Source organism: Festucalex cinctus, chromosome 6, assembly GCF_051991245.1.
Source record: "Festucalex cinctus isolate MCC-2025b chromosome 6, RoL_Fcin_1.0, whole genome shotgun sequence".
NCBI classification, from domain to species: domain Eukaryota; kingdom Metazoa; phylum Chordata; class Actinopteri; order Syngnathiformes; family Syngnathidae; genus Festucalex; species Festucalex cinctus.
The window spans coordinates 16,603,323-16,630,918 of NC_135416.1; the positions used below are offsets into that span (position 1 = coordinate 16,603,323).

Below are 27,596 nucleotides of genomic sequence, written 5' to 3' on the forward strand. Positions count from 1 at the left end.
TTATTTTTTATTTTTATTTTTTTATACGTGATCACTAGTTATATTACCACATAGGTTGGCACAAGCTTTAGGTTGTTGAATTCTATTAGTTCACCACTAGATGGCATACATTCTACACACTGTCTCTTTAATAAAAAAAACAAACAAAAAAACCCAAATAAGATATAAACAGTAACAAATAACAGCAACAGCACCCAGTGCACAACACATTCTCTGTAGTGGAAATATGAAATTATGACATTTGAAGAACAGTTTGTACTGTATTTTAGTAAACAAAAACTAACAAAATAACTAAAACAGTAATTCAGAAAACATTTTCATTAACAAAATAAATAAATCAATACAAAATAAACTATATTTTATGTTTACAAAACTAATATATACTATATAGTGAAAATCTTCATTTTCATCTTTGCTAATTTAATACATGAGCCTTTGAGATTGTTTTAATTGTGATATTTAAGCAGAATAAGAACGTTTGAAAGTGTGGCACACAAGTGATGTCTTGTATCAGCAGCCAATAGAAAAGCACCTTCAGATGATGTCGCTCGTTAGGCGACAATTTTGCGTGCTTGACTTTCGGCTCCAATGGCTCGCCTCGCCTGCTTTGTCATTTAACTCACCTGAAACACAGGTAGGTAAGAAATGCAGTACTTTTTTCATTTTACAATGGTGTTTATTAAATCATTGAAATAAATCAATTAATTAATTTATTTAATTTGTAAAATTTTACATTTTTTTAATTAATTAAAATAAATCACAATCATCCAAAACTACTCAAACTATATTTATTTTTTTAAATTTTACATTTTTTAAAATAAAATTAAATAAATCACAATCATCAAAAACTACTCAAATTAAGCATTTTTGAAACAACTAAAACTTATAAAAACTAACAGAGCTGCCCTGAAAACCAATTAAATTCAATTTTAAAAAAAATAGTGATTTATTTTGTGACTAGTCTTATTTGAAAAGCTAAAAATATTTTTTTCCTATGAGGCAGTCAAGAGTTTACACGATTCCAATTCTTCAAAAACAAAGCGTTTTGTTTTTTCCGTAAAAGATGTCATAAAGCAGTTTTTGGAGAAAAGCTCAGTTCTTATTTCTTCAGAAAAAATGCATTCTTTCCCCAATAAGTTCATTAATTAGTTCACCATATTTCTTAAGACAATATATATATATTTTTTTTAAAGATGAAATATGTTCACTTTATTGGTGAAAAAAATATTTTTGTGTGTAATTGCTCAGGAGACAAGGGAAGTTTGATCATATTTCTTGAGAAAAGACATTAAAATATTGGTTTTTTTTTCCCAAAGATTGTCACGTTTTCTCACAGCCAATATTATGCTTTTGCAAGGAAAAAAGTGATTATTATTATTTATTTATTTTTTTTGTGGTGTTTTCATGCAGGCAAACAAAAGCAGCACAGCACAAACAAATAGAAAGAGAGAGGGAAAATTGCTCTTTTAAAATTTTTTGACAATTCACTGAAAAAAAGACTAAATTTAATTTTGTCAAGTGGTTGCACAAAAGAAGAAAAAGATCAAGTGTCAATTCATGTGTTGTAACATTTGATGACATAAAAGTAATGGATTTAAATGATGAAAATAGTAAAATGATATTTTTATTGTATATACGTTGTTGTTGTATGTTTGACTATTGCTTGCATCCAACATCGTCATATTTATTTTCCAGGAACTCCATGCCTAAGCAAGTTTCTCTGTGCTTTGGGGTTTGACACTCCGCACGTGTAGGCCAGTATTCAATCCAGGTGTTCTCTCCAAGAATATAGGTGAACCTGAAGACAAGTGGGTGAAAACACCTTTATGTTTCAAGTACACCTTGCAAAGCCAGTCTTGATGCAAAAACAGACAATCAATCAGGTCTCGACAAATTACACATCCAGAGACTCACGTTTGTCCCGGGTCATCTCTGTGAATATCTCTTGAGGTGCCCATGATTAAATAGGATTTGCCGATGTTCAATTCTAAAGCATCCCTGCAGTGTGAATAGCTGAGGAATGTGCGCAGTTCGCCTTGGGCACGCTTATCTTTATTTTCTGTAATGGCAACATGGGAGAAGAAAGAAAATATGTTTAAGGTAGAAGTATCAATAAGAGTGCATAAATATTCTCTGAAAAATATCATCAGCGTCAGGCCAAAACCTCCTATGCCCAATTTTAACACTTTTCCACAACTCTATGCAATTGGCCAGTTTCCATGTGGGTCTGTTTTTGTTTTGTTTTTTTACAATTTATTGACCATTTTAAAGTGTTGAAACTGGCTTGCTTTTTTTGATGATGCAACATTAGTGGCTCAACAAACATGTGGTTTGGATGGTTTGTTTGCAAAGGGATGATTTTGGAGATGCTAGAATTCTTCCTGACACCAGTGATATGCAAGACAGAAAATATATTATAAGTCATTGGAAATGAAATCCCACCTTCTTTGATGACTTTGGTCACCCGCGCTGCATAGATGTCAGTTGACAGGGCATCTTTAAATTCTTCCAATTGTATGCGGTACACTGAGGACAGACAAGTTACACATTATAGTTTTAGTTACTCCTCGAATACGACAAATTAAATCAATATACTGTACATGATCTTACCATAGTCTATCTTGTTGGTCGGGGTACTCTCACAAGACTTTTCGAAGCGCGATTCCTTATGGAAATTACCTTTCTTTTGAAGACTGCAGTTCTCTGGGTGCAGGGAAAAAAAAAGAAAGAAAATATTTAATTGGACGTAATGATGTGTTAGTACGGAGCCCCTAAGGTGACATGGTAGAAAAAAACAACAACTTTGCGTTCCCTCGCAAAACATTTTGCGTTCCCTCGCAACGCAAAGATTGCGTGCCCTCGCAAAAAACTTTGCGTACCCTCGCAAAACATCTTTGCGTTCCCTCGCAAACTTTGCGAGTTGTTTTGCGAGGGAACGCAATCTTTGCGATTGCGAGGGAACGAAAAATGTTTTGCGAGGGAACGCAAAGTTTTGGTTTTTTTTTCTACCATGTCACCTTAGGGGCTCCGTAGGATCTGACAATTGCTTAGTGACATATAATATACTGTTCATATGGTGGTGGTAAATTAAATAATACATGGAGAAAACATATTTAATCGGTCACTGTTACTGTTCACTCGTGTGCAGCTCATTTTCTTTATTTAAAAAAAAAATGTTTTAATGCTTTAATACTTTACCGGGATTCAATATCAAATGTAAATCTTTACAGACATGCAAGCTGTTTTTCTTACTGTATTTCTCAGAAAATTCACTTGATACAGTCTGAGTGAACAGGAAGTTGTCTTCTATCTTACCTTCAGCACAGGTGCATTCATTGTTTCTGCAGAGTTTGAGCAGCTGACCAGCTCTCCTCTGGGGATGGTAGAATTTCACACAATGCGTCTCTACAAATAGACAAGCAGTTTTTGTTCATCTAACAGGAATGTTCAGTTTTTATTGTCTTGTTCGTCTGTGAAATGTGGTGTAAGAAAGTTGCTGTATATGGGCTAAAGTACTAAGGCTCAGTTCTTATTTAATTACTAAACCAGATCTGATTCAATTAGTTCCTCCTGACTCTTCTTCATCTTATCAACCCATTTAGGAAAACTCTATGCCTCCAACTTGGTGGAAAAAGTTTGGGGTAGGCCATCTTCCATTTCCAATGCACAGGCAAAAGTCCACATAAGTCCCCTCACTTGAATTTGGTGCAGACGAACAAACGTGATATATCTACATGGACAGCAATTATAAGTGCATTAATTACATAAGTGACCATAAGTGAATTTGAGTGACCTCAAATTCCTAAGAGTCATCTGGATCTCTGGATGTAAATGGACAAGAACCCCACACTTCAAAATTTTTGAAAACGTTACATGAACAACACATTTTTTCCTTTAAAAATGGCAACAACAAAAAAAAAAATTGTGACTCACGATCATAGTATTCATAAACAGACACAGCAGCTGGTTGTAAGAGGCCGACTTTCAGGGTCTGGATGATCCTAAAACTGATTTCTTCAGGACGCTTATGAGAGACCTGTGGAGGTGGTAAGAAACAAAGTCAAGCAGTTCTAGATGATCAGAAGAGAAATATGTCAGAGAAAGGTGAAGACATGTCTGTCCATCTTACTTTGTCTAGGTAGATGATGAGAGAGCCCTTCTCTGACAAGGCTGTGTTCATCTCATACTTTGAAATGGTGGGGGCATGTCCTTTGGCCAGCTACATAGAAACATACAATAAGAAACTCTCCTAAGCTATATTACAATGTTAGGTTTGCCTGTGAGGGCTCGTACCAAGTCCAGGTCTCTCTTGTCAGCACGGAAGCCGGTCAACAAGCCAATGTCCAAGATTGTCATAGTTGCATCACGCTCTGTGTTCAGATACCTGCTCAGATACCACATTACATTATTACATGATAAACGGAAACAGAATCAGATTTTAGTATATTTTTAATGGGACTCGGGGAGGGGGACAAGAATCAAACTTGCAACCTTACAGTTGCCAGTCTTATTATGTGACTGCTGTGGAGCAAAGCAGTAGCAAAAGTACTGCTTGCGAAGCAAAGCAGGCACATATTACTGTCCTAGAAAACGGCCCCGGCGTTTATTATAGCGGAATTTTTCATAAAAAAATGCAGCCCGAACCATTTTTTTTCCCGGAATTCCGAGTTACCATGGCGACGCAATTCCCAAAACCCCCCGCCAAAAAGCGCCATAGGAATGAATGGAGAAGGGGGAAAAGAGCCACAAATTAAGCACATTGTTCCAAGCCACGCTGTGCACACATACATTAACCGACAGATATGATTTTCAGCTCATTTTGTTGCAATTTTTCGCATTTAGCATGCTAATGCTAGCGTAGCATGCTAATGCTAATGCTAGCTTAGCAAGACAATGCTAAATTAGCATGCTAACACTAAGTTAGCATATTAATGGTAATGCTAACTTGGCATTTTAACGCTACTGCTAAGTTAGCATGCTAATGCTAGGTTAGGATGCTAATGCTAGCTTGCTGACTGATTGAGAGGTAAAGTACACTAACATTTGGCAAACTGTTCAGTGCATTCGGCTTTCCACCTTGCAAGAGTCAGCAGTCACATCCAAAATTTCCACGGGAATTTTTCTAGTTGTTCTTATTGTACTTACATGACCTGTATTTTGAGCTTGTATATCTCCTCTTCCTCATCAAAATTTTCTATGAACACATCATACACAGATGAGCAGATTCTATGTTCATGTGCAGATTCAGGCAGATTAGCACGTTACAATATTATATGCATTTTTTTTTTAAATGTCAAGTATTTAAATTACCTGGGATAAGTTGCACTGACAAGTTGAAGTTCTGACAGTCACCTTCTTTTTCAGAAGGCAGGGCATAATACAACGACACCATCTGTCAAATTGACAACAGATCTCATGATTTCATTTTAGGGGATTGTTTTAGGGGAACATTAATTTTTCCCATATAAGGATTTATTCATCCACCCATCCTATAAAAATAAAAATAAAACCAAAATAGTATACTGTAGCTGTTAACAACAGCTTACCATAACATGGTTGACTTACTTTAAATGTTGCTTCTCCACTACCTTCGGCTTTCACTTTCACATCTTGGTTAATTCTCTTTATCTAAGGGTTAAAAATGCACACAAAGGCCTTTATATATTAACAAATTTGGACAGTAGCAGGAATGCTTAATTAATGCGAAATTAGGCACTCTTACGTCGGTTGTTTTTGTGGCATGTTGGTTTTGCTTGTTAAAGTTATGCTTGAGTGGTTTTGATCTGCCCGGCACCTCAATGTCCACGTTCAGATTGTAGTCTGGCTCTCTGGCATTGGCCCAGTATTCCGATATAGCTTGATACACCATGATTGTAGCCTAAACTGACAAAAATGTTTCAGTTGAGCTCAGATGACACGACTATTGCCGTAAAATCTTTCCTCACCTGCGTTGATCCATAGCCTCCACCCACGAATCCCTGTTTCTTGAACCAACTCACCACTGGTCTGGCATCCTCATAGGCCTTTATGAACACATTAAAAGAAACGTTTTTCACTGGATATAACGTATATGTAAGAATGATCAACTCCTGTCGAAAGTGTCATTCAGTAAATAATAGTAGAGGACAATATGGTAAACCGCTGCGTTATCGTGAAGTTTAAAGTTCCACATTGATTTTGATGTGTCCGTGGTGAGAAGGTCAGTCTCGAATGCAGTTTTTTTCTAGAAAATGTGCCCATTTTGTTTCTGTCGCTGCTATTAATCCAATTAACTTACCTCAGCTTTGACCAAAGCCAGAAGAGCGTAGGCCGTAGCCTCCAGCGTATAAGCATCTTGTCGAGGCACAGGCCAATGGGTCGACTCTGCAAAGGATTGATGCAATTTATAAAATAGTTTTTTTTTCTATTAATATTTGTTTCTGTATTTTTTTTTATTTTTTTTTTAAACGGTAAAAATGGTCGACTATTGACTTGTGAATATGTAATGACAGTGAAATTAATGGTGTTTTAGAATTCACCTGGGGAAGCAAACGTGAAGAGGAAGTCCTTGTTCATCTTATTCATATTGGCTAAAGCATATGATGTCATGGCTACAGCATAAGGGTTGATAAGGTCGGGCAGACGGTTTTCAAGGTAAGACACAGCTTTAGCTTTACTATCTTCCAAACTCTGTAGAGAAAAAGAGGAGAAAGTAAACTGTGGGTCATGATGGTACTAATACTAGACTTAAATGACGAGGCTAAAAGATCATTACTGTACTCATCATATGTGATCCTAATACAGATGTTTGCAGTGGTCATGTTAGTAAATGAATGATGTTTTACTAGCCCTGCGATTGGTTGGCAACCAGTCCAGGGTGTCCCCCGCCTACTGCCCAGAGCCAGCTGAGATAGGCGCCAGCAGCCCCCGCGACCCTTGTGAGGAATAAGCGGTCAAGAAAATGGATGGATGATGTTTTACTAATTTGCAAAGGACTGACAGCTTTCAGTATATTAATTGGCACCATTAGCTAGAAGCGAATTTTGTGGTAAAATTTAGGAGTGCCCCGATCCGATATTGATATCAGCTGTCCGTTCGATGTCATTAAAAAAAAAAAAAAAAAAAGTAGCAGATTTATATCAGTCCACATCCAAAATCTCCGATATTAGGCAGAGCAAGTTTATTTCTATAGCACATTTCATACACAAGGCAACTCAATGCATAAAGAAAAGACAATATCTACAAGCAGCAGAGAAAACAAAATTAGCTTACAAAAACTGCTAAAAAACAAACAAAACAAAAACAACATACAATAACAATGTTAAAAAAAAATAAAAGCAAACTTAGAAAGAAGAGTAGTTTTCGAAAATAATTGCAAGTAAAAGCCATTTAAAACTGTTTAAAAGACCTTAATCAAAGGTATAGGAAAAAAAGTGACGTTTTTAACATGGATTCAAAAGCATTTAACTAAGGGTGTGCTCAAAGAAATTCGATACTGCGATACATCTTTGCGGTCTTCATTACAATACACGTATCGATACACAGGCGTCAGAATCGATATTGCTCATTAATTATACATTAAGTTAAAGCAAGGTTGCTTGCGCAGGAACAGCAGCCTCAGTACTAGGCAGCAGGGGCAGAGTGTGTGGGGTTTTTTGCAGAAGCGACACGCAGCTTGCATTGTACTTAACAAGCAGTGTCTTTGAAGTTAATTGCATTCAATTAGTCCACTTGTCGCATGAGGGGAGCAGACGAAAGGGAGATGGGGGCCTTGGGTGTTCAGTTTATTGCAGCCTACTTATTTAAAACAAAAAAAGTGTACATGTTAAGTCCGTTTTAAAAATAGCCTACCAGTGATTGGATATGCTGGCGATATTATACATAAATATAATATGAACTTTCACTGTTTTGCTGACGATACTCAATTATATTTGCCTACAGAAATAACAAATTTGCAAAACTGCAGTAATCTGGAGGCATGCCTCGCCGACATTAAACAATGGATGTTGTTTAATTTTTTGCTTCTTAACCCAGATTAAACCGAGATGTTGATTGTCGGTCCCGCTCGTCATCGGCATCTGTTGACTAACACCTCTCTAAACCTTGATAAATGTACTATTAGCCAAATTAACTCAGTAAAAAATCTCTCTTTTCAAATGCACATTAAAAATATTACTAGAACTGCTTTTTTTCATCTTCATAATATTGCTAAAATTCGTCATATTTTTTCTGATGGTGATGCAGAGATTATAATTCATGCGTTTGTTCCGTCTCACCTTTACTACTATAATGTATTACTCTCTGGTCTTCCAATGACCAGCCTTAAAAGTCAATTAGTTCAAAATGCAGCAGATAGACTTTTGACGCGGACGAGAAAGTTCGATCATATTACCTCGATATTAGCCAACTTGCATTGGCTTCCGGTGCACCTGGGATGCGATTTTAAGGTCTTGTTACTTACATATAAAATATTGTGTGGCTTGGCGCCTTCCTATCTCGTCGATTTAATAATACCGTACGTTCCGACAAGAAACCTTCGTTCGCGACACGCTGGTCTTTTTGGTGATTCCAAGAGCTAAAAAGAAGTCCGCGGGTTCAAGAGCATTTTCGATCCGGGCTCCAGTGCTCTGGAATGCCCTACCCGCGGAGGTCAGAGCTGCTACCTCTGTTGAAAGGTAAATCACGTTTTAAGACATAATATACATAGTATACTAAATTATATACATTATACTCTTGCATTTGGCTGAATGTTGTGGGCCTGGTGACTGCCTCTGCTTTCTTTCCCTCCCTTCTCCGCGGAGAGGAGGGGGAGTTAGGTGTCAGTGACCGTTCGGATGCTGTTTTACCATTACCTTGAAGTTGCTGCCATGGAGATGCCCAGGTCGTCCGGGCTGGATTGGGATGATGACCCACTTCCCTGACGATGTCTTCTTGCAGTCATTCAACTTCCTCAATGGACTTTTGCACTATTCTAGTACTAATGTTTAGTATCATAAACTATGTACCGTAAATTGTTGCCCATTCAGCATCCATTGCAGCCTGGTCATCCTGGAAGGGGGATTACCACATCTGCGGCCCCTTCTCAAGGTTTCTTTTCTTTTTTTTCCCCTGATGTTTTATTTTTCTGTTTGTTTTTCCTTGCCGTTTTGTGATTTGATCAGGAGATGTCATTGCTATTTGTCAACTGTGGGCATGTGAAGCCCTTTGAGACTTTTGTGTGATTAAGGGCTATATAAATAAACTTGACTTGACTTGAAGGAGCCGAATTAAGGAGTTGAAAATGTGTGGGAGTATTTTTCATTGAAAGTACTTCTTATTGAAATCGAATACTGTATAGACATTGCAGATGAGAGTGAAATTGAGTGGAAAAGAACTGGGTAAGTTTAATATGACAAACCTCATCATGCATGATGCATAATTACTCTATCACCTTATCACTTGATGAGAATAAAATAGAAAATTTTGTTGTTGTTTTTTTTTAGTTTTTAACTGCTTACTAGATGTAGAGTTTAGTTTTTAAATGTTTTATTCTCTTTTTTGATATTTGCCAACCTGGCGCCCAAAATAAATTGTCACTTGAACCTATTTTGTGAATCTCTTTGGTCCCCTCAGCGTGCTCTCTACCTGATAAATTCAATACCTACTTTTAGTATACTTGCTGCAATAACACTATATTGTATTTTCCCCATTTTATAATGATTCACCCCCCCCCCCCCCCCCCCCCCCCTTCCGATATGACAAAGCTCACATACTCACATGAACAGTGGAATTGCAAATTGCGCTTGACTCCTGCAATGCAATGAGATTGAAGGCCGTCATGGAGGCGTCCGAGTCATGGCCCTTCACGTCACCCTACATAAACACACACGCACAGAAGACAGATAATATTACATGACTATCAGAATCATTGGCAAAAAGATTCATTCACACCAATGAAAATTGAGTGCCCTTACATTCATCTCGCCGTGAATCAGGTTGCCTACTTCCTTAAACATGCCATCAGGTTGCTGTGCATTGAGAATAAGAAACTTGACAGCATCACAGATCACATCTCTTTGCACTGCCACCAACGGGTAAGCCATGGCAAACACTTTGGCAACATAGGCTGTCAACCTGAAAGATGAGAGGGAACACCACTTAAGTCCTATTCATTTGCATATGCAAAAGTCTGCTATTATTATTGAAAGAAATATATATATATATAGTTTTTTTTCTTCTTTGTTTGACTCACCAGCTGCTACTGCTACCCCGATCGGACCACACAGCAAAAGAACCATCTTTCCTCTGGTACACAAGCTGATTTGTGTAGCCTGTGCCCAAACAGACTTTTTAACCACCTTGACATCCAATTACAGTATCTGGCATCATTGGCAATTTGAGGAATCCTCAGTGTATAGTATTAAAGACTTTTACTTCATTTATTCAATGCCTATTCCTTGAACAATATAATGTCAACCTACCAGTCTTCATGTGTTGCAGGGCTTCATCACGTTTCTCAAAGCCCACACTTTCCCACTGGTTGGTTTTGTCCAAATAGATGGTTGCAATTACAGGCAGGGTCATGCCAATCATGTTCTGCTCTCCACAGCCTGTAGGCTGTCGAATCAGTGTACCCATTGATGTTCCAGCAAGGACATGTTCCAGCAGTACACTAATTTCTTTACCTGTATGTACACAAATATGCACAGCTTAAAAACACCAGCACATATTGTATTATTGTTCTAATTTTGTTGTACAACTCCATATTTTGTTGATGTGTCAGCACATATTTTTGTAGATGGCCGGATACAACCAAAATATCTCACCTGTCACAAAGATTTGTGTGACAGGTTCTGTGCCTGGTACCACATCTTTCTTGGGAATTTGACTGTTGATAATGACTTCTTGTTTACCATCTACAGTGTAAACACACAACTTTGATTAAGCATCAAATTATTAAAACGTTACACAATTACAATGTTTTTGGCACAGAGTGTAGTAGAATGTGGAAACCCACTTGTTCCATTTTTGGCAGGGTTAAGGTCTATTTTCTGAAGAGACTCTTTCAGGACGCCTTCAGGCTGGAAAAGCAAAACAAATAAATAAATACAAATGAAAAAGGCTACGATTTAGGGTGGCACGGTGTGTGAGTGGTTAGCACGTCCGCCTCCCAGTTCTGATGACTCGGGTTCGAGTCCAGGCTCCGGCCTTCGTGGGTGGAGTTTGCATGTTCTTCCCGTGCTTGCGTGGCTCTTCTCCGGGTACTCCGTCTCCGGTCTCCTTCCACATTTCAAAGACGTGCATGGCAGGTTAATTGGGCGCTCTGAATTGTCCCAAGGTGTGCTTGTGCGTGTGGATGGTTGTTCGTCTCTGTGTGCCCTGCGATTGGCTGGCGACCAGTTCAGGGTGTCCCCCGCCTACTGCCCATAGCCAGCTGGGATAGACTAGCACCCACCGCAACCCTTGTGAGGAATAAACAGTTCAGAAAATGGATGGCTACGATTTAGGTATTGCGGGCCACCGCTCCTGAATAAATAGAATGGAAACACTGCACAGTATATACATCTAAAGTCTGACTTGACAGCTAGCTTTTGGACAGACACTTGGGGCTGGCATTAAGTGCATCAAGGGAAACGGAGAGTTCAAGTGCGCCTGATCCCTTCATTCCTTACCGATCAACCCTGCATGAGTGAGTAATCCATTAAAATGACCTATATCAGCCCCCTTGGAAGATACCTTGATTATGAATGCTGTATTGATATATAGAGCAGACATTTCCTTCACTTTATCCATCCATCCATTTTCTTGACCGCTTATTCCTCACAAGGGTCGCGGGGGCTGCTGGCGCCTATCTCAGCTGGCTCTGGGCAGTAGGCGGGGGACACCCTGGACTGGTTGCCAGCCAATCGCAGGGCACACAGAGACGAACAACCATCCACACTCACAAGCACACCTTGGGACAATTTGGAACGCCCAATTAACCTGCCATGCATGTCTTTGGAATGTGGGAGGAGACCGGAGTACCCGGAGAAGACCCACGCGGGCACGGGGAGAACATGCAAACTCCACCCAGGAAGGTCCGAGCCTGGACTCGAACCGGAGACCTCAGAACTGGGAAGCGGACGTGCTAACCACTCGACTACCGTGCCGCCCCTTCACTTTATAGGAACTTTAAACTGCCTAATGAGAACACTCCTTTCACAAACATCTATAAACACTAAATAATAGGAAATAACGTTTTCTCATGAACCGTCTAGTCTAAGCTGTACATAAAATGAATCCAACTTAAGATCGAACATTTCAATAGCCACACTTAAATGTTTTACCACCACTTTCAGCTCCTTCCTTATTCCATCAGAAAAAGATCTGCCTTTCACGGCTGCTTTGACCTCGATGCCAAACGTTCCTTTATCCATGGGAATGATGATAAAGGGGACAGCTAGCGTAGTTTCAGCCTCCATTTCAACCTCCTGGCTGAACTTTGAGCGCCTGGAGGCTGAACTGCACACACGCGGCGTCTCAAACAGATCCACACGCACCTCAAACACGAAGATGGAACTGAATGTTTATTCTATTAAGAGTGGTTTCATCTTTTAAAACAGAAGCATGAACACACAGACTTACTTCAATATCTTCAGTGAGGTAGTTGTGGAGGATTGCTTTGATTTCAATCTGCTCTGAACGCACAGCTGAATAAGGAAGCTTGAGGTCAATGAAGAATTCCTTCTTTACTATCACCTCTAAAGGTTCGCTGACACAGATTCCTACAAGATGGCACAAAGTGAAAAAGGTTTAATGGGAAGGACCATTCAGAGCTCGCAGAACATTATGCAGTATAAGCGGCTTTCGGCTTTAAGGAGAATTTGAGTGGATCCTCACCATGTGTTTTGGATAGACTAATACCCATGAGCTGCCATGTTGTTATGGAGTCTTGCAAGGGCTCAGATTTTGTCAATGATGTGGTGTCACTGAAACAAAGAAAACATTCAATATTTTTTCACAGGGTGGATGTATATCAAGGGTTGGGGAATCCCCAAAAAAACTTTTGCCACAGGTTAATCTACTCCACTGGCAAGTAAACAAGCTCGTCTCCACCTGTCCAGAAGAAGCATCTGTGACTTTCTGTACCTGCCTGGATTCCCCAACAACGTGTGTATAAGTGCTATATGGGGAAAATGTACTTCACTAGCTTATAACGAACTACTGACAAAGGCTGTGTTAAATGAATGCTTTTAGTACCTGCTGCATTGCATTTTTCAAAACTAAAGCCCTCTTGTGAAAATTTCAAGTTCATATGTTTGATATTAACATGCTGGTTAAAATAACCCTTTGAGAAAATCATCATGAAGTTTATAAACAGCAAAAAGCTCAAGATATTAAAAAACAAAGGGCGAGTTAGTGGGAGTCTGTACGGCAAATGGCGACATGCTAATCATGCTCTCGCAAGATGAATTCTCGCGGTATTTGTGAGTTCACAAACTCCGGAGAATACATCTTGTACCGCTCCCACTGATAACCGCTGTTATCAGACCAATTATGTTATCAGACCAATCACAGAGCGACATTGTGTTTGGGGGCGGGATATGCAACTGTGACGAAACCAGGAAACCAGCGCCAACGCCGGAGCTAACAAACAAACCTAACTCGACGAATGGAGGCTGCAATTAATTCTGCTCTTGCAGCATTACTCACAGTTTCCGTGTTGAATGTTGAACAGCGAGAGGCGCTTCGTGTATTTCTAGCTGGTAAGAAGTTCATGCTTTTCCCCCCTTCTGCAAGAATGAAGACGAAATCTTCACCAATGGCCGTGACTGGTTAAAACAACCGTGTAGAATGATACATCGTCCAATCAGCTCGAATTATTGTACAGAATGTCCCGCCTTTTTCCGACCAAATTACTGTAGAGAGGTACCACATGGATATTGCGGAGAACTCCCACTTGAGTGACGCGCATATCCATCTGGCTATTGCCAGGTTAGCGACATGCAGTGATGAATATTTATCGAATGGGGCGGAAATGGACCGGCCATTTAGAAAACTCAAGAAATTCCCAATGGCCAGTCCGCCTCTGGTGTCAGGTGTGGTCATCTCTTTCATTATCCATCTCTGATATGTATGAAACCATGTAGTGCTGTTGCCCCCCCTCGGGCTGCTAACTTGGCAATAGCCAGATTGATATTGCGCTTCACTCAAGGGAGTTATCTGCAATATCAATCTGGTACCGATCCACGGTAATTTGCTCGGGAAAGGTGGGAGATTCTGTACAATAATTCTAGCTGATTGGAGGATGCGGCATTGTACACATTTGTTTTACCCAATCACGGCCACAGATGAAAATGTTGTCCTCACTCACTGTCGACGGGTGGGGGTGGGGAGCATGAACATCTTACCAGCTAGAAATGTACGAAGCGCCTCTCGCTGTACATTCAACAAGGAAACGGTGAGTAATTCTGCGAGAACAGAATTAATTGTAGCGTCCATTCATCCATGTTAGTGTTGTTTGTTAGCTCCGGCGTCGCCGCTGGCTTCCTGGTTTCGCCACAGTTGCATATCCCACCCCCAAACACAATGTTGCTCTGTAATTGGTCTGAACGATCGGTGAAAATCAACGGGCTCGGTACAAGATGTATTCTCCGGAGTTTGTGAACTCACAAATACCGCGAGAATTCATCTTGCGAGAGCAAAGTTATAGGGCTGCAGCCATAGAATATGTTGGTATTCGGATATCCTACTGAAAATTCTGTTAAATAATTGGCTATGCGGATAAAAACAAAAAATATATATAGTTGCCTGGTGAAAGAACAAAACTAACATATTTCCATTTAAATTGACCAACTGTTTTTTTTTTTGTTTTTTTTTATATCTAGACCATCAACTTTTTTTTTGAAATAGTGACATTACAGACAAATCTCTCCCTATACATTTTGGTCTATGAGACAAAGTGACGTCAGAACCACAGTAGTGAATTTGCTGGCTAAAACAGCACATTTGAGTTAGTCAGGTTTGTCAAATTGATCAGTAGGAACTGGGAAGGCAACTGTGTCAGATTGTCAGCATTAATTGTGAGCCATTTACGCCGATTAAATAGCCTTTGAAATGTAATGGGCTAAACGCTGGCAACAAGCGGCATCCAAAACAATGTCAACGAAAGTGCGTTGTTTTTTTGGTTTGTTTTTTTTTGCTTTTTTTTTTTTAGTACCCATAATTGACAATTGATCGGCACACTCTGAATGGCGGAAACAGATGCTGCAAGATGAATCAAGGCAGCCGTTACACCACAGCATTTGGCAACAACTTCAAAATAAACGTGTTCCAAGGCATTGATACCATATGTTAAAGGGTAAAGTTTATGTTGAAGTTGGCCCTCCCAGAAACTGTGTCACATATTCCCCACAAGGTAAACTGTTTCCTTCACTGTAAAATTGGGAAATTACTGGGAGAAATGACAGATCGGGAACCACGCAGGAGATAGGGTTGGAATTTGTGAGTTTCCGGTGTGACTCAGGAAAGTTGGCAAGTAGGCTATGCATCAAGGGTTTATCAGATATGGGAAATACTGAACAAAAAAGTAAAAACCCTGCCACAGTTTGGCTTTAGCCACAGGTGCTTTACACACACAAGCCTCACCTGCCAAGTGAGTAGAAGCCAAACTGTGGCAGGGTCTTTACTTTCTGGACCTGAATTTCCCATCTCTGCATACAATCTTCTGCCGAACTTCTATTGTGGTACTGAGCATGTTAAATAAAGAGCTTTTTTTTTTTTTTGTCTACACTCTGGCCTTATTTGTTTCCCAACACCACAAATACAGTAGACCAATTTCTTTACCAGTCCTGCATGTGTTTAGGGCAAGGAGGCAACGTGATGTCAATCCAAAGCCAGCTTTCAGGGAATTCCGTGCGGCTGACAATTTCAATGTTATCCATGTAAGTGAAATCTTCCATCTCACCTTGAAAAGAGATTTAAAGAGTCATACGTAAAAGATGATTTTAGTGGGCTATGCATAATGTCCATTGTGTCCATCTCTTACTCCGAGCTATTTTAAGGGTGTCGTGCTTCAGGTCAGCTCGTTGGCCTTCCAGCTCCATGCAGCAATACAGGAAGGCCTCGACACACTCTGGACCAGCAGTAATGTACTCGCTGCGTATTTTACAAGTGTATGAGAGACGAGTTTCCGCCATGCCATCCAAGCAACATTCCTTCTGTTGCCCTTGATATTTACCCGCTGAAAACAAAGAAATGTGAAAGACCAGAGGTCAATATCTTGATGAAATGATGGCTAATGGCAGTGCTTCACCCCCCACTACCCACCACCGTAGTTGTTTGGCATGAAATAACTACAAGTATTTGTGGGTACTACAGGTATAGACATATCATTACCTAAGGTTGTAGTAACCTGTAACAGAGTTGAAGCTCGCTTCTTCCTGATGGGTGACGGACATTTCAGCTCTGAAAATGTAGCACAATTAAATCACAAAAAACCCAGATACAGATGAGCACTAGAAATAAAATTCTGTTTATCTGCTATTTGATACAACATAAGGTCAAGACTATATATATATAAAAAAACGATAAAATAACAATAATAATAGTAATAATAACGAGGACTACAAATATCAATGAATAAATGCGCATGCGTAACGATTCACAAATGCACATTCGACATTTCGCAAGCATAAGTCATGGAAAATGCACACACAAAATTAAGAAAGATGTGGAATTTGTGGATGTATTTGTGGATCTGAAAAACATGAAAATCGTGAAAATGTCTGCAGATCTGAAAAGCATGAAAATCACGCATGTATGTGTGGATCTCAAAAACACGTGAGAATCCCAAATTTATTTGTGCAAATTATTTTGATACAAATCTCTCCCCATAGCATTCATTCTGGCCTTGTTTAACTGTGATTTTCTGTTCCTGAGTTTTTCCGTAAATAAATTGCATTTGTCCTTACTTCGGTCTGCGTTTGTGGGATCCCGTTTTTCTTTTTCCACCGGTCATACCAGACATGATGGTGTTTTTGACAAAAGTTCAATGTACTATGAAACAACTTTGAACATAATCCAGCATTTTCAAATTGTACACTATTCTATTGACCAATAGACCCATAGTAGTGCTTAAGCACCAGCCATTTTGCCCTGGATGACAAAAATGCCCTTTCCGTTGGAGCCCAATTTCTTTTTCATTCATTAATATTAAAAACAAAAAAAAAACAAAAAAAACACTTTGTCATCAAAAATGTTTCAATATCTGGAAGGCATTTATTTAAGTTCTTGTGAGAATTTAGTCCCTTGCTGATGTGCATCACACACAAACCCTCACCTTGCTAATTTGGGTCTGAAACTGTTTGAAACCCCGCTTGAAGTGAATACGTAACATAATAGATAGAATAACAACCAAATGTGTCACCTAATCGGTAAGGGGTTTCCTGTCCAGCGCTGGTCTTAAACACCAGCCCAGCATCATAGAACACACCCATTGCATCCTCGCCTCCACCTGGTGTGCAGCCTCTGTCGTGCTTCTCCACAGATTGCCACACCTGTTTAGCAATAACCAGTAAAATTAGATATAGCTCTAAAATTACCTAACAAAAAAAAAATCTAAATCACCAACTAACATTGGCAGCTTGTTGATGTTCTACTTTGTACAGTATTTGTATGGTTGTTGTGATTATTCCCCTAAAATTATGCAAATTATAAATTAGTTATCATCTGGCATCATTGATGCGATTGAACAACAAAAGAAGTGAAGTGTTTGCCTTTTTCTGGGTCAGTCGATGCTTCTTGTTCAGAACAAAAACCCCTTTGTCAACTGCCACCAAGCCCACAGTGGCATTTGGGTCTCCAGTCACCTTCAGTCCAAACATCTTGCGCGGTTCATAGGAAGGTTTCTTCCTTGCTGATTCCAGTTTGAGCTAAGTAAATGAGGGAAATAATTGAGGCGCATCTGTTTTTAATTCACACATCATTGAATTTATCAATTATACTCAGAATAATACTTCATGAGTTTGGGTGAGTATGTTAAATGTCATTTTACCGAGCCCATGCAGGAGTCCTTGACTTCCACCCAAACAGAGTCGGACACTACCTCGCTGTTATCTGGATGGTAGTAAGCTACTATACGGAATGATGGTAGCATATCTTTGGTGACGGCAATATTGAGGGAGATCAGAATTTGGTCTTTGGTTGTGAAACGGCCATATTTCACCAGTTGTCCTCTGCCAATAACCTTAAAAAGGAACCCAGACTGTCAAAAGTTTGCTCTATATTACTGACATTTATTTGGTTGTAACAAAAAATAACTATGAGATACATTTTTAAAAAATAATTTCTAGTTTAATACATTTCATAGAAATTTTATTTGGATGTACGCCGCTATTGTTATTTACGTCGCACCGCATTCAGGGGTAGATTCACTAAAAATTTGCGTAAACCTTTGCGTGGCGCGAAACGGTAAAAATGGAGCAATCTGGGAGCGCCGAATTCACTAAGTACGTCCAGATGGGGAAATCCGTCACTATGTGGGCTGCCAACCAGATTGCGCCACGGTGCGCCGGTGTTATTTGCGTGTCTGTAAATTAGGTAATTTGCATACATTTGACGCAAAATATGCCCATCCCAATGCAAATGAGAGTCATTGATATACAGTGTCTAATTCACTAACGCCTGCGCAAATAGCCACACGGAGTTTGAGTGACACAAATAACGTTTATGGAAGGCTGGTGTAAACTTGGTGCTTCCTCGATCCCGGGATCATGACAGCAGTGCATGGTGACATGGAGAGCCCGTCCCCCTCAGGCTGATCATGTAGAGAGGAGAGCGAGAGGGAGGGAGGGGGGACATATATGTTGGTTTACGACACATGACGTAACCCAGGCTGATCGATAATGATGGTGGGGTTGGGGGAGCATTTTACGAACATTTTTACGTGCCAGATGCATACTGTATGCATACATCAACCTCTGAAGATATATTTTAAATAAATGATTGCACCGATAATTTGTACTTTATGAATGAATGAGGTCGTTGTCGTCCTCTCTGCTCTGTACCGCTTAATGACACCAAATGAGGAAAACGCTTCTGCACCTCTCGGTCCAACCTCACTTTCTGATAATGTCATCTTTCTCACCCCTTTACTATCCTACCATGTTCTTGGTGCAAATCCATTGCCATGTGTGGTAAATCAGGCTCAAATTTGCTCCCAGTTGTCAGAATTTGTGGCCGTGTTTGCGCCGGTATATGATTAGAGCAATATTTTTAGTGAATAGGTGGGTAACTGGGAGCAGACTGCGGGTGCAGTTTAGGAGCAATATTTCGCGCTATTACCGGACACTAAGGGGCATATTCACTGGGTGTAACGTTATGTGGAGATCTTGCAAGGTAAGAGAGAGAGAGAGAGAGAGAGAGAGAGAGAGAGAGGCACTACCTGGTTTCGTCACAGCTTCATGTCGCCTACGATCTTAATATGTCGGCTGCGAACGTATCAGCGGGAACAATACAAGATGTATTCTCGTACTATGTATGAACAAATACTCCGAGAATTTAGCTTACTGGCAAAACGGCAATGTCACTGAGCACGGCACCTGTCAGCCAATCACAGGCATCAGGCATTGTCACGTCATTTGTTGTAGCATCTTATACTGCACAGGTGGCTATAAAATACTAATAAAAATAATGTGTAGTGCTGTCCGGTTGGTTGGGAAGAGAGAATTGATGAACCTGTTTTTGCACCTGGTTTTTTTATGGAAAGAGACAAATTGTGGTTTCTTTGAGGTTTAGTATGAGGTTACAGAATGATGGCCTGCAATAAGGATTAAAGGGAATGTACAAACTTTGGGCATTTCGAATCAAATCAAAATATACAGTAATTTCACATATCATGCTCACACCAACATGACACCGTGCTGTGCACCTGTCCCTTATTTCAGGATTTGAAAGTTGGCATCCCTAGTGGCACAAACAAATAAATAATATAGAGCAAACTTTTCTTCAGTCGGAGTTCCTTTTGAGTGACAAACATCAGCATCCAGCTTTGTAAATGACGATCAAACACACACGCGGGTATGAAACTCTCACCAAGTATGTGATGTCAGTATTTCGAGTTGCAAGCTTGTGTAGATTGAGGTTAATTCTCAGGTCGTTACCCAAACCCAGTTCAGCTGTCTCCACGCCTGCAAAAGTCACATTTTCAAGATGACATACTGAGATAGCTTCTGCACTGTAGTACATGAGATGATGATGGTGTGTTCTTTTACCGATGTGAATGTAGTTGTTGTTTTTGCTTATATATGGTAAGGCTTCCATTTCAGCAACTGCTTGCGTTTTGATTTTATGGTCATTGGTCCTTGCCTGTTGAAGAACAATACAGACTATGGCAAGTCTTGTTGAAGTTGACAAACTGTGACATTTCAACCACATGACATGAAACTGACATGCACTGTTTTCCACGTCCTTTGTTACTTCCATCTGCACTGAAGGAGACTTACTGTGATGTTCAATCTTTTATATCCTAGAACTGTATTGACAGTGAGCTTGGCAACACCGTCTTTTGAGGTCCTACCCTGCACCCCGCCTGGGTTCACCACCACAGGAACAAGTGGTGCAGGAGTTTCATCAGGATTCACAACCTTAAGCTGCCTCCCAAGACACACAAAAAACGGATTCATCAGCAAACATAACTTTTTCATTCTATATTATTATCATAAGCCAAGTTGTACCGTAAAATGCCAGGAATAACACGCACCGTAACACAATAATACACATCCCCCAAATTACCATGAAAAAGCTGTTTTGTTTTGTTTTTCTCTTCTCCCTGGACTTGTGTATTATACGATCCCTCGATTTGCTGGTGTTATTATTATTATCAGAGTGAATAACATGAATGAATAACGATTACAATCATACCAATAATATGCAAATGTTTTTAAATCCAGGTTAAAATCTATGCTCTTTTCCATACCTAGGATTAAAGATATAGTCTGACGGATTCCCTCATCATGCAGTGAAGAGAGAGTAAAATAAGAGCTAAACAACACATTGTAAGTATACAAGTGTATAAAATTTACATCAATAGATTAATACCTAAAAGTAGGTAAGTGATGGAGCTCTGATGAACATGAGGTGTCCAGGCGGATCTTCTCATGTTATATATGTAAATTACAAATTCCCCTTTTTTTAAGCTATCAAAATTATTACAAATTTTCTTTCTTATTGTTGTTTTATTGTAAACGTATATATGCTCTAGTCTTTACCGTAACAAGAAAGGCCATTCCAGGTTTGAAATATTTAGGTGTCTTTGTGAGTTGGATGGTGTATGGAGATGTGACAATCTGGATGCCTCTCAACTCTGCTTCCACCATTTCACTCCCTGTAAGCACAAAATAACCACACAGGGCAATGCACTTGCACTGTTGTACACTTATGGAATTTTAAGTAATAGCTATCCATTGCAGCTCAACTGGCGTAATTCGTACATGGCAAATCATTCACTTACCACTCAATGTCATTACGCTGGCAGACACAAATATGTGACTTCCCACTAATTCATCAATGTTTGGGACTGCTGCTGTGATCTGCGCTCTCATTAGTGTGACCATTCCTTGGCCATTCTCGATCTAAATGTCCAAAACACAGATATAATTAAAAATAAAGAAATAAAATACACCAAACCAAATTGAATCGTAATCCTTTTGAATCGAACTGAATTGGTCCATTTTAAAATCGAACCATCCTTGTATCGGCTTGCATCCCATGTATCGAACTGTCTTGATTGGAGAGATTTACACCCTACATCATAGTGTGCACTGTGCAGTCTTGCAGATGCCATTTTAGTAAAATAGGATGCAGTCTAAGTTACAGTTCACTGTCTTATGCACTTACAGGCACTCTCTGAAGAGATTGAGGAAAGCTGTTCTTTTTGCCATCCTTGAGATACCCAAACACCACAAAGGCCGTCCCATCTACCTCTTTCCCAAATAGATACCTAAAATCGCATGAGAAGACAGTGACGTTCATACAACAATCAACAAGGGATGTAAAAAAAACCCAAAAAAAACAATGAGACTTGCTTTTCTGCAACAAAATGATTTTCACTCACTTGGCTGTGATGTCAACAGTGAACTCATCTTTATCCTTTTGGAAGAAGGAGACCAAAGGGGTTAATTTGACTTCAAAACTGGGGAGCACTGAAAGTCATGAAAACATTTCATTGTTCCAAATTAGAGAAAGAGTAAAACTGTGAAACAATTCACAATATGGTCGGCTCTCACCATACTCTTTGACCTCAAAGTTGGCATAGTAGCTCTGCTGTGGGTGACTTTGGAACTTGACGACTATTTTCCACAGACCAGGACTACACAGAAATGCCAACAAGTTTTAAAAATACATTTGAAAAATGAGATTAGCGTTGCATAGCTAAACAAACAAAATTTCCTCGATTTTCGAGTCAAAGAAAACGAGCAGAATAATGTAAAAAAAAAAATAGGTAACACTTTATAATAACTACCCGTTATAACTAGTTAATAGACCATTAGTAAACTGTTAATTAATGAGTTATTAATGACTTATTAAATGTTTGTTAACTGTTTGTTAAGGTTTTAAAATGATGTCTATAAATAGTAAAAATTTTATTTTTAAACTGTTAGTTATTGAGCTCTAAATGACTTGTTAACTGTATAGTAATTATTCATAACTATATTTTATAAATTAGTAATACATCGTTAACAAGCTATTAGAAAATTACTTACTAATGACTTGATAAGTATTACTTCATAGTTTGTATAGGTTATTGGGACGTTATTATAAAGTTGCCACTATTCCTCATTTATTACGTGTTAGTAAATGTGGAGTAGTTGCAACTTTAGAATAACGTCCCAATAACATAAATAGAGTAATAACTAATATTTAAGTAGTAGATTAACTCACTTCTTTACAGCAGTTGTTAATAGTTTGTTAACCATCTACTAATACTATACCAGTGAAACTTTGTAGAGGAGCACATGAGTGGAAAAAGTTCAATGGTACGGAAAATTGATATTTAGGCATGGTAAGGCATAGTAATTTTATATTTTAAATTTCACCTTCAAATTCTGTACTTTCAACTTGTTCCACCTGTTTGTTGTTTGACAAAGTTTCATAGTTATTAGTAGATGGTTAACATCTACTATGTAAAGAATTAGCTAATATATAAGTTAAATATTAGTAAGTAGCTAATTTATACTATTGGGATATTATCGTAAAGTTGCAACTGTTCCTCATTTAATAACAGTTAATAAATGAGGAATAGCTACCACTTTAGAATAACGTCCTATTAACAGATATAAACTATTAACTGATACTTAACAAGTCATTATTAAGTAATTTACTAATAGTTTGTTAACTTAGTCTTACTAATTTATAATATATAGTTACAAATGATTAATATACAGTTAACAAGTCATTTATAACTCAATAACTAACAGTTTAATAATGACATATTAACTGTTTATAGTCATAAGTATAAATCCTTAACAAACAGTTAACAAACATTTAATAAGTCATTAACAACTCATTAATTAACAATCAACTAATGATCTATGAACTACTTATAACGGATAGTTATTATAAAGTGTTACCAAAAAATAAATAAAAAATCACCTGACTATCTTCACAAGTTCAAAGTTTCCAATGTGGATCCCGGACTTCAAAAAGACTGACCCAAGAGGTATAACGATGTCTTTAGGGGTCTAAGGATAAAGAACATTGAACAAATTATCATAATCAGCCTCACGTTTCTTTCTGATCATGTATTTGAGCCACTCCATAACATGCTATCCACCGGCCATGAAATTGATTGACTTTTTTCAAGAAAAAAAAAAAAGGATGCAATGACAAAAGCAATGGCACTTCTCATCTTAATCTCTTGCTCTTTACCAACAATACAACTGGAACAACACACTGCAATGAGAAGTCGGAGGAAGAGGATGTTAAAGATAAACGACCGATAGTGATGGGTTTGAACATGTATCTGTTACTCGAAAAAAAGAAGTGGTACCTGTAACAAAGTGACCCCAGTCCCACCAACCGCCAAAAAGTTTATCACACATTATTTCTCATCTTAGTGAAACAACAGATCAGCTCCTAAGCTTGTTGAGACTTAACAATATAAATATGTTGAATTTGTTTACACAGAACATGTTAAAATGTGTCTTATGACCAGAACAATGCGTTTGTTGTTGAACAATATCAACCTTAATTCTGCTGTCACCTTTTTCTATCCAAATTCCATATATGTGTGTTAGGAATATAAAGACACCTTGAAAGTTCAAAAGTAGGATAAATAAATATGTTTATTTGTTTTTTCTTTGTGATAAATTTCATGTGAATTACTAGCTACGTTACTAATGACCTCACATTTACCTACTGTTTTCTGACTGGGAACATTTTAGATAAAAATGCTCACCATCATATCAATAGTTATGACGTCAGCTGCATCATCTTGGTTTGGGTTATTTCTGTCGATAGGTATCATGCCAGGCGTCAGTCCAAATATCCTGTAGTTCACTGAAAGATAGCAAGACAGATTTTTTGTTGCTATAACTTGTTTTGAGCCATATAGCTGATAATGACTCCACCCATTGCCACCTGTGCTATCGGGCGTGTAGAGATTCTTGTCCGTCTGGATGAAGATGTGTCCAGACTGGAAGGAGACCAACACAACTTTCTCCAGCAGCTGACCAGGAAATTGAGCTTGCAGGTACACATACTGCTTCATGGTGGGGTCTGTACTAAATTCCCTTGCCGGTATCTAGGACAAAGACAGATATGTTGTATTCAAGTGCTCAGAGACATCCAAAATATACTCGTAGTGTCTCTCTTTTACCATAATTTGTCCAAAGCCTTGGAAGTTGTTAGCACTCGTCAGGGTCACAGATGCACCCAACCCAAGATTTTTGTTTCTGCGCGGATATTTCAACACATTTATGTCCACTTTTATGTCATCTCCAGTGCAGTCTTGACATTCCACAAAAATGTTTTCTGCTGTTCCTATTCGCAACAGGTTGGGGGAAGACATCACCTTCCTGCAGCATATTAGAGGGAGAATCATTAGAATCATTGGCAGACCTACAGTCTTGGTCACATCATTAGGTACACCAGCTCACTCAGTAGCAGAGCTGTATATCGTATATCAGCCGTTACAAAGGTACCAGTAATTTTAAATTTACACTAAACATCAGAAAGAACATGTTTGCTATTGTTTTTCATTAGATACTCTAACATATTACTTTGTGCAGTGTTTTTTTTTTTTTTTAAAGCACAGATTTTCCTGTTCTGCGATTGGCTGGCGAAGATTCAGGGTGTACCCCGCCTGCTGCCCATAGCCAGCTGAGATAGGCTCCAGCACCCCCCACGACCCTTGTGAGGAGCAAGCAGTTCAGAAAATGGATGTATGTATGGATGGATGCTTATCTGTTTTATCTTCTTTTACTCTGCAGCTGTTTTTTGTAGTGAACATGAACAAATGCCGATGGCCCCCAACCCCTCTTTTTTCCTCCCTTTCTGATTATTTTGATCATGTCATGACCATATCCTGAACACGCCATCAAGTTGTGACTCAAAATAACCTCATCACATGCACTCACCCTTACATGGACTCTGCAAAAAAATGTGTCAACTATTGATTGTAAGGACTCAAATCCAGCATTTGATAAGTATAACATTTCATCACTGCACTGTTTACCGTGTTTGATGTAATGAAACAAATAAAGACTAACCCTCTGGTCATATTTGATCAAATTACGTTGACGGCATTTGAAGCTGAGAGTCCAGGCCCACTGATTCCATGACCTCACTTTTCACTTGGACTCTTCAAACAATAAGTCATCTATTTATTCTCAGAACTAAAATCCAGCATTTGATAAACACAACATTTCACCACTGCAATGTTTACCGTGTTTGATGTAATGAAGCACAAATAAAGGCTACCGGTAACTGGCTGGCCATAATTGACTAAATCACCTTGACTTTTGCAAACTGGATAAGACGGACAGATGGACACAGTCAGTCAGACAGACAGACAGACAGACAGATAGATAGACAGACAGACAGAGACAGAGAGACAGAGAGATAGATAGATAGATAGATGGATAGATAGATGTTGAAGTTGGACAGATTGTGAGGTGCACGTGTTTTTATGCACCTAACAACCTCAAAAAGGCGATGCTAAGTTTAATTAATAAGTGGATCGTAGATGGACTTTTTAAAGGCACAATAACAGGTCTTTGAGGGATAGAATTCTTGTTGATTGGCACATGTTCAAATACAAAATCATTTTCAGCACTACCATACAAATACATTCTTAAAATCATGCAGTTTGATTTAATGAGTTTTTAGTTTAGATGGTGTCTCTCAAAGTGGACATGCATCTATCAGGACAATTCAAGAACCCTCCATAATTTCTAAGTGGGTGAACTTGCAAAAATACCTATTTTCCTCACTGAAGATACATTTTGCTTCTTCCTGACTGAAGATGGATGGATGGATGGATGGATGGATGGATGGATGGATGGATGGATGGATTGATTAATCGTGATTATTTAAAATTCTAAGATGTTATTAATTTGATTATAAAAATTGAATCATTTGACAGCTCTAATTTTGAAACACATGTCTTCCAGATAAAAATCCTAGCAATGGTGCATGTGGACTCTTTAGAGGAAAGAAAAGATAGCTTGTCATACCGGAGTCATTGTATTGGTTTAAGCAAACTTTAAATTAGTGCTACTATTAGCAAACAAAGAAGGTTGGACAATATGTCTCAGTAATTTTGGGGTTAGTTTTCACATGATGTAGATCCCAGAATTGTGATTCAGATGATGAATGACTAATGAGGAAATTCATTTGACATGTTTTGTTTGAGTGTTTACAAAATGATTTTCTACTTGTTGTCAACACTTCAGGACTAGTTTAAGTTTCATGATCCTTTTTTAAATTATTATTTATTTAATCTTGATTTTGTAGTGTAAACCTTTCACGCACGAATTATGATAACCGACATCAAGATTCATTCAGATAGGAGGAAGCAACTTTTGAATAGCTGTTAAACTGTAGTGACGACTGACCTCGGGGTTCCAGGTATTAAAATGAACAAGAAATTGAAGAAAACAAAGTAGACTCATATTTTTCCTATGAGTGAAGATTATTCAAGCAGATCCTGTTGAAAGTTGAGCGCAATTCTACTTACAGTGGATCACCACCAACCGCAGAAGACAAATAGGTAAAGGCCAATGAGGCCAGCAGCCACAGAGGAGTTGGACGCATGGTCTCCCTGATCCTGAACTGCTGTCCATGTAAAGTTCAACACTGCAACGCTCCCCTTTTATATTCCTCTCAACCAACCTCCTCCCAGTGGGTCCACATGAAGTTGGTTACTCAACATCATTTCCCGTAAGCAGTTGCTGAACTGCTGAAATTGGCAAAGGTCTACAAAGACACATTTAAAAGTCAAGGGCATGTTGTTGGTTTTTTTTTTTTTTTTTTTTTTTTTTTTTTTTTTGTGATGGAAAGGATAAATCAAAACCAAAATGACCAAAACAACACACAAACATACATTTGGATGATTTGATGAATCTCAAATATAAAAATAATAATGATAGCAATACATT

The 27,596-nt window shown here is 38.7% G+C and overlaps 1 protein-coding gene across 1 annotated transcript; it reads right to left on the reverse strand.

The window, feature by feature from the left end:
* Positions 1-1,488: 1,488 nt before the first annotated feature.
* LOC144020569 (complement C3-like) lies at positions 1,489-27,319 on the reverse strand. The gene is made up of 43 exons (XM_077524180.1): positions 27,176-27,319; positions 24,815-25,013; positions 24,577-24,739; positions 24,395-24,495; positions 23,590-23,678; positions 22,224-22,306; positions 22,052-22,139; positions 21,835-21,937; positions 21,449-21,569; positions 21,207-21,322; positions 20,442-20,588; positions 20,211-20,304; positions 20,032-20,126; positions 17,993-18,184; positions 17,715-17,870; positions 17,366-17,495; positions 16,336-16,404; positions 15,986-16,180; positions 15,784-15,904; positions 12,838-12,926; positions 12,583-12,722; positions 12,285-12,497; positions 10,976-11,039; positions 10,785-10,874; positions 10,440-10,643; positions 10,211-10,289; positions 9,933-10,092; positions 9,736-9,831; positions 6,519-6,669; positions 6,278-6,363; positions 5,946-6,023; positions 5,723-5,878; positions 5,566-5,628; positions 5,311-5,392; positions 5,146-5,194; positions 4,294-4,384; positions 4,130-4,219; positions 3,934-4,036; positions 3,316-3,405; positions 2,611-2,703; positions 2,443-2,526; positions 1,915-2,059; positions 1,489-1,798 (listed from the first exon to the last, which is right to left on the reverse strand). The coding sequence occupies exons 1-43, from the start codon at positions 27,250-27,252 to the stop codon at positions 1,657-1,659; spliced, it is 4,977 nt and encodes a 1,658-aa protein (XP_077380306.1). The 5' UTR covers positions 27,253-27,319; the 3' UTR covers positions 1,489-1,656.
* Between the last annotated feature and the right edge of the window lie 277 nt (positions 27,320-27,596).

Excerpts from the sequence above, each read along its gene's own strand:
- LOC144020569 (XM_077524180.1), bottom strand. The coding sequence starts at position 27,252 with ATGCGTCCAACTCCTCTGTGGCTGCTGGCCTCATTGGCCTTTACCTAT. Across the intron at positions 12,498-12,582 it reads ACCTCACTGAAGATATTGAA|GTGCGTGTGGATCTGTTTGA; the intron begins GTAAGTCTGTGT and ends TTCGTGTTTGAG. Across the intron at positions 10,875-10,975 it reads CCCTGCCAAAAATGGAACAA|ATGGTAAACAAGAAGTCATT; the intron begins GTGGGTTTCCAC and ends TTTACACTGTAG.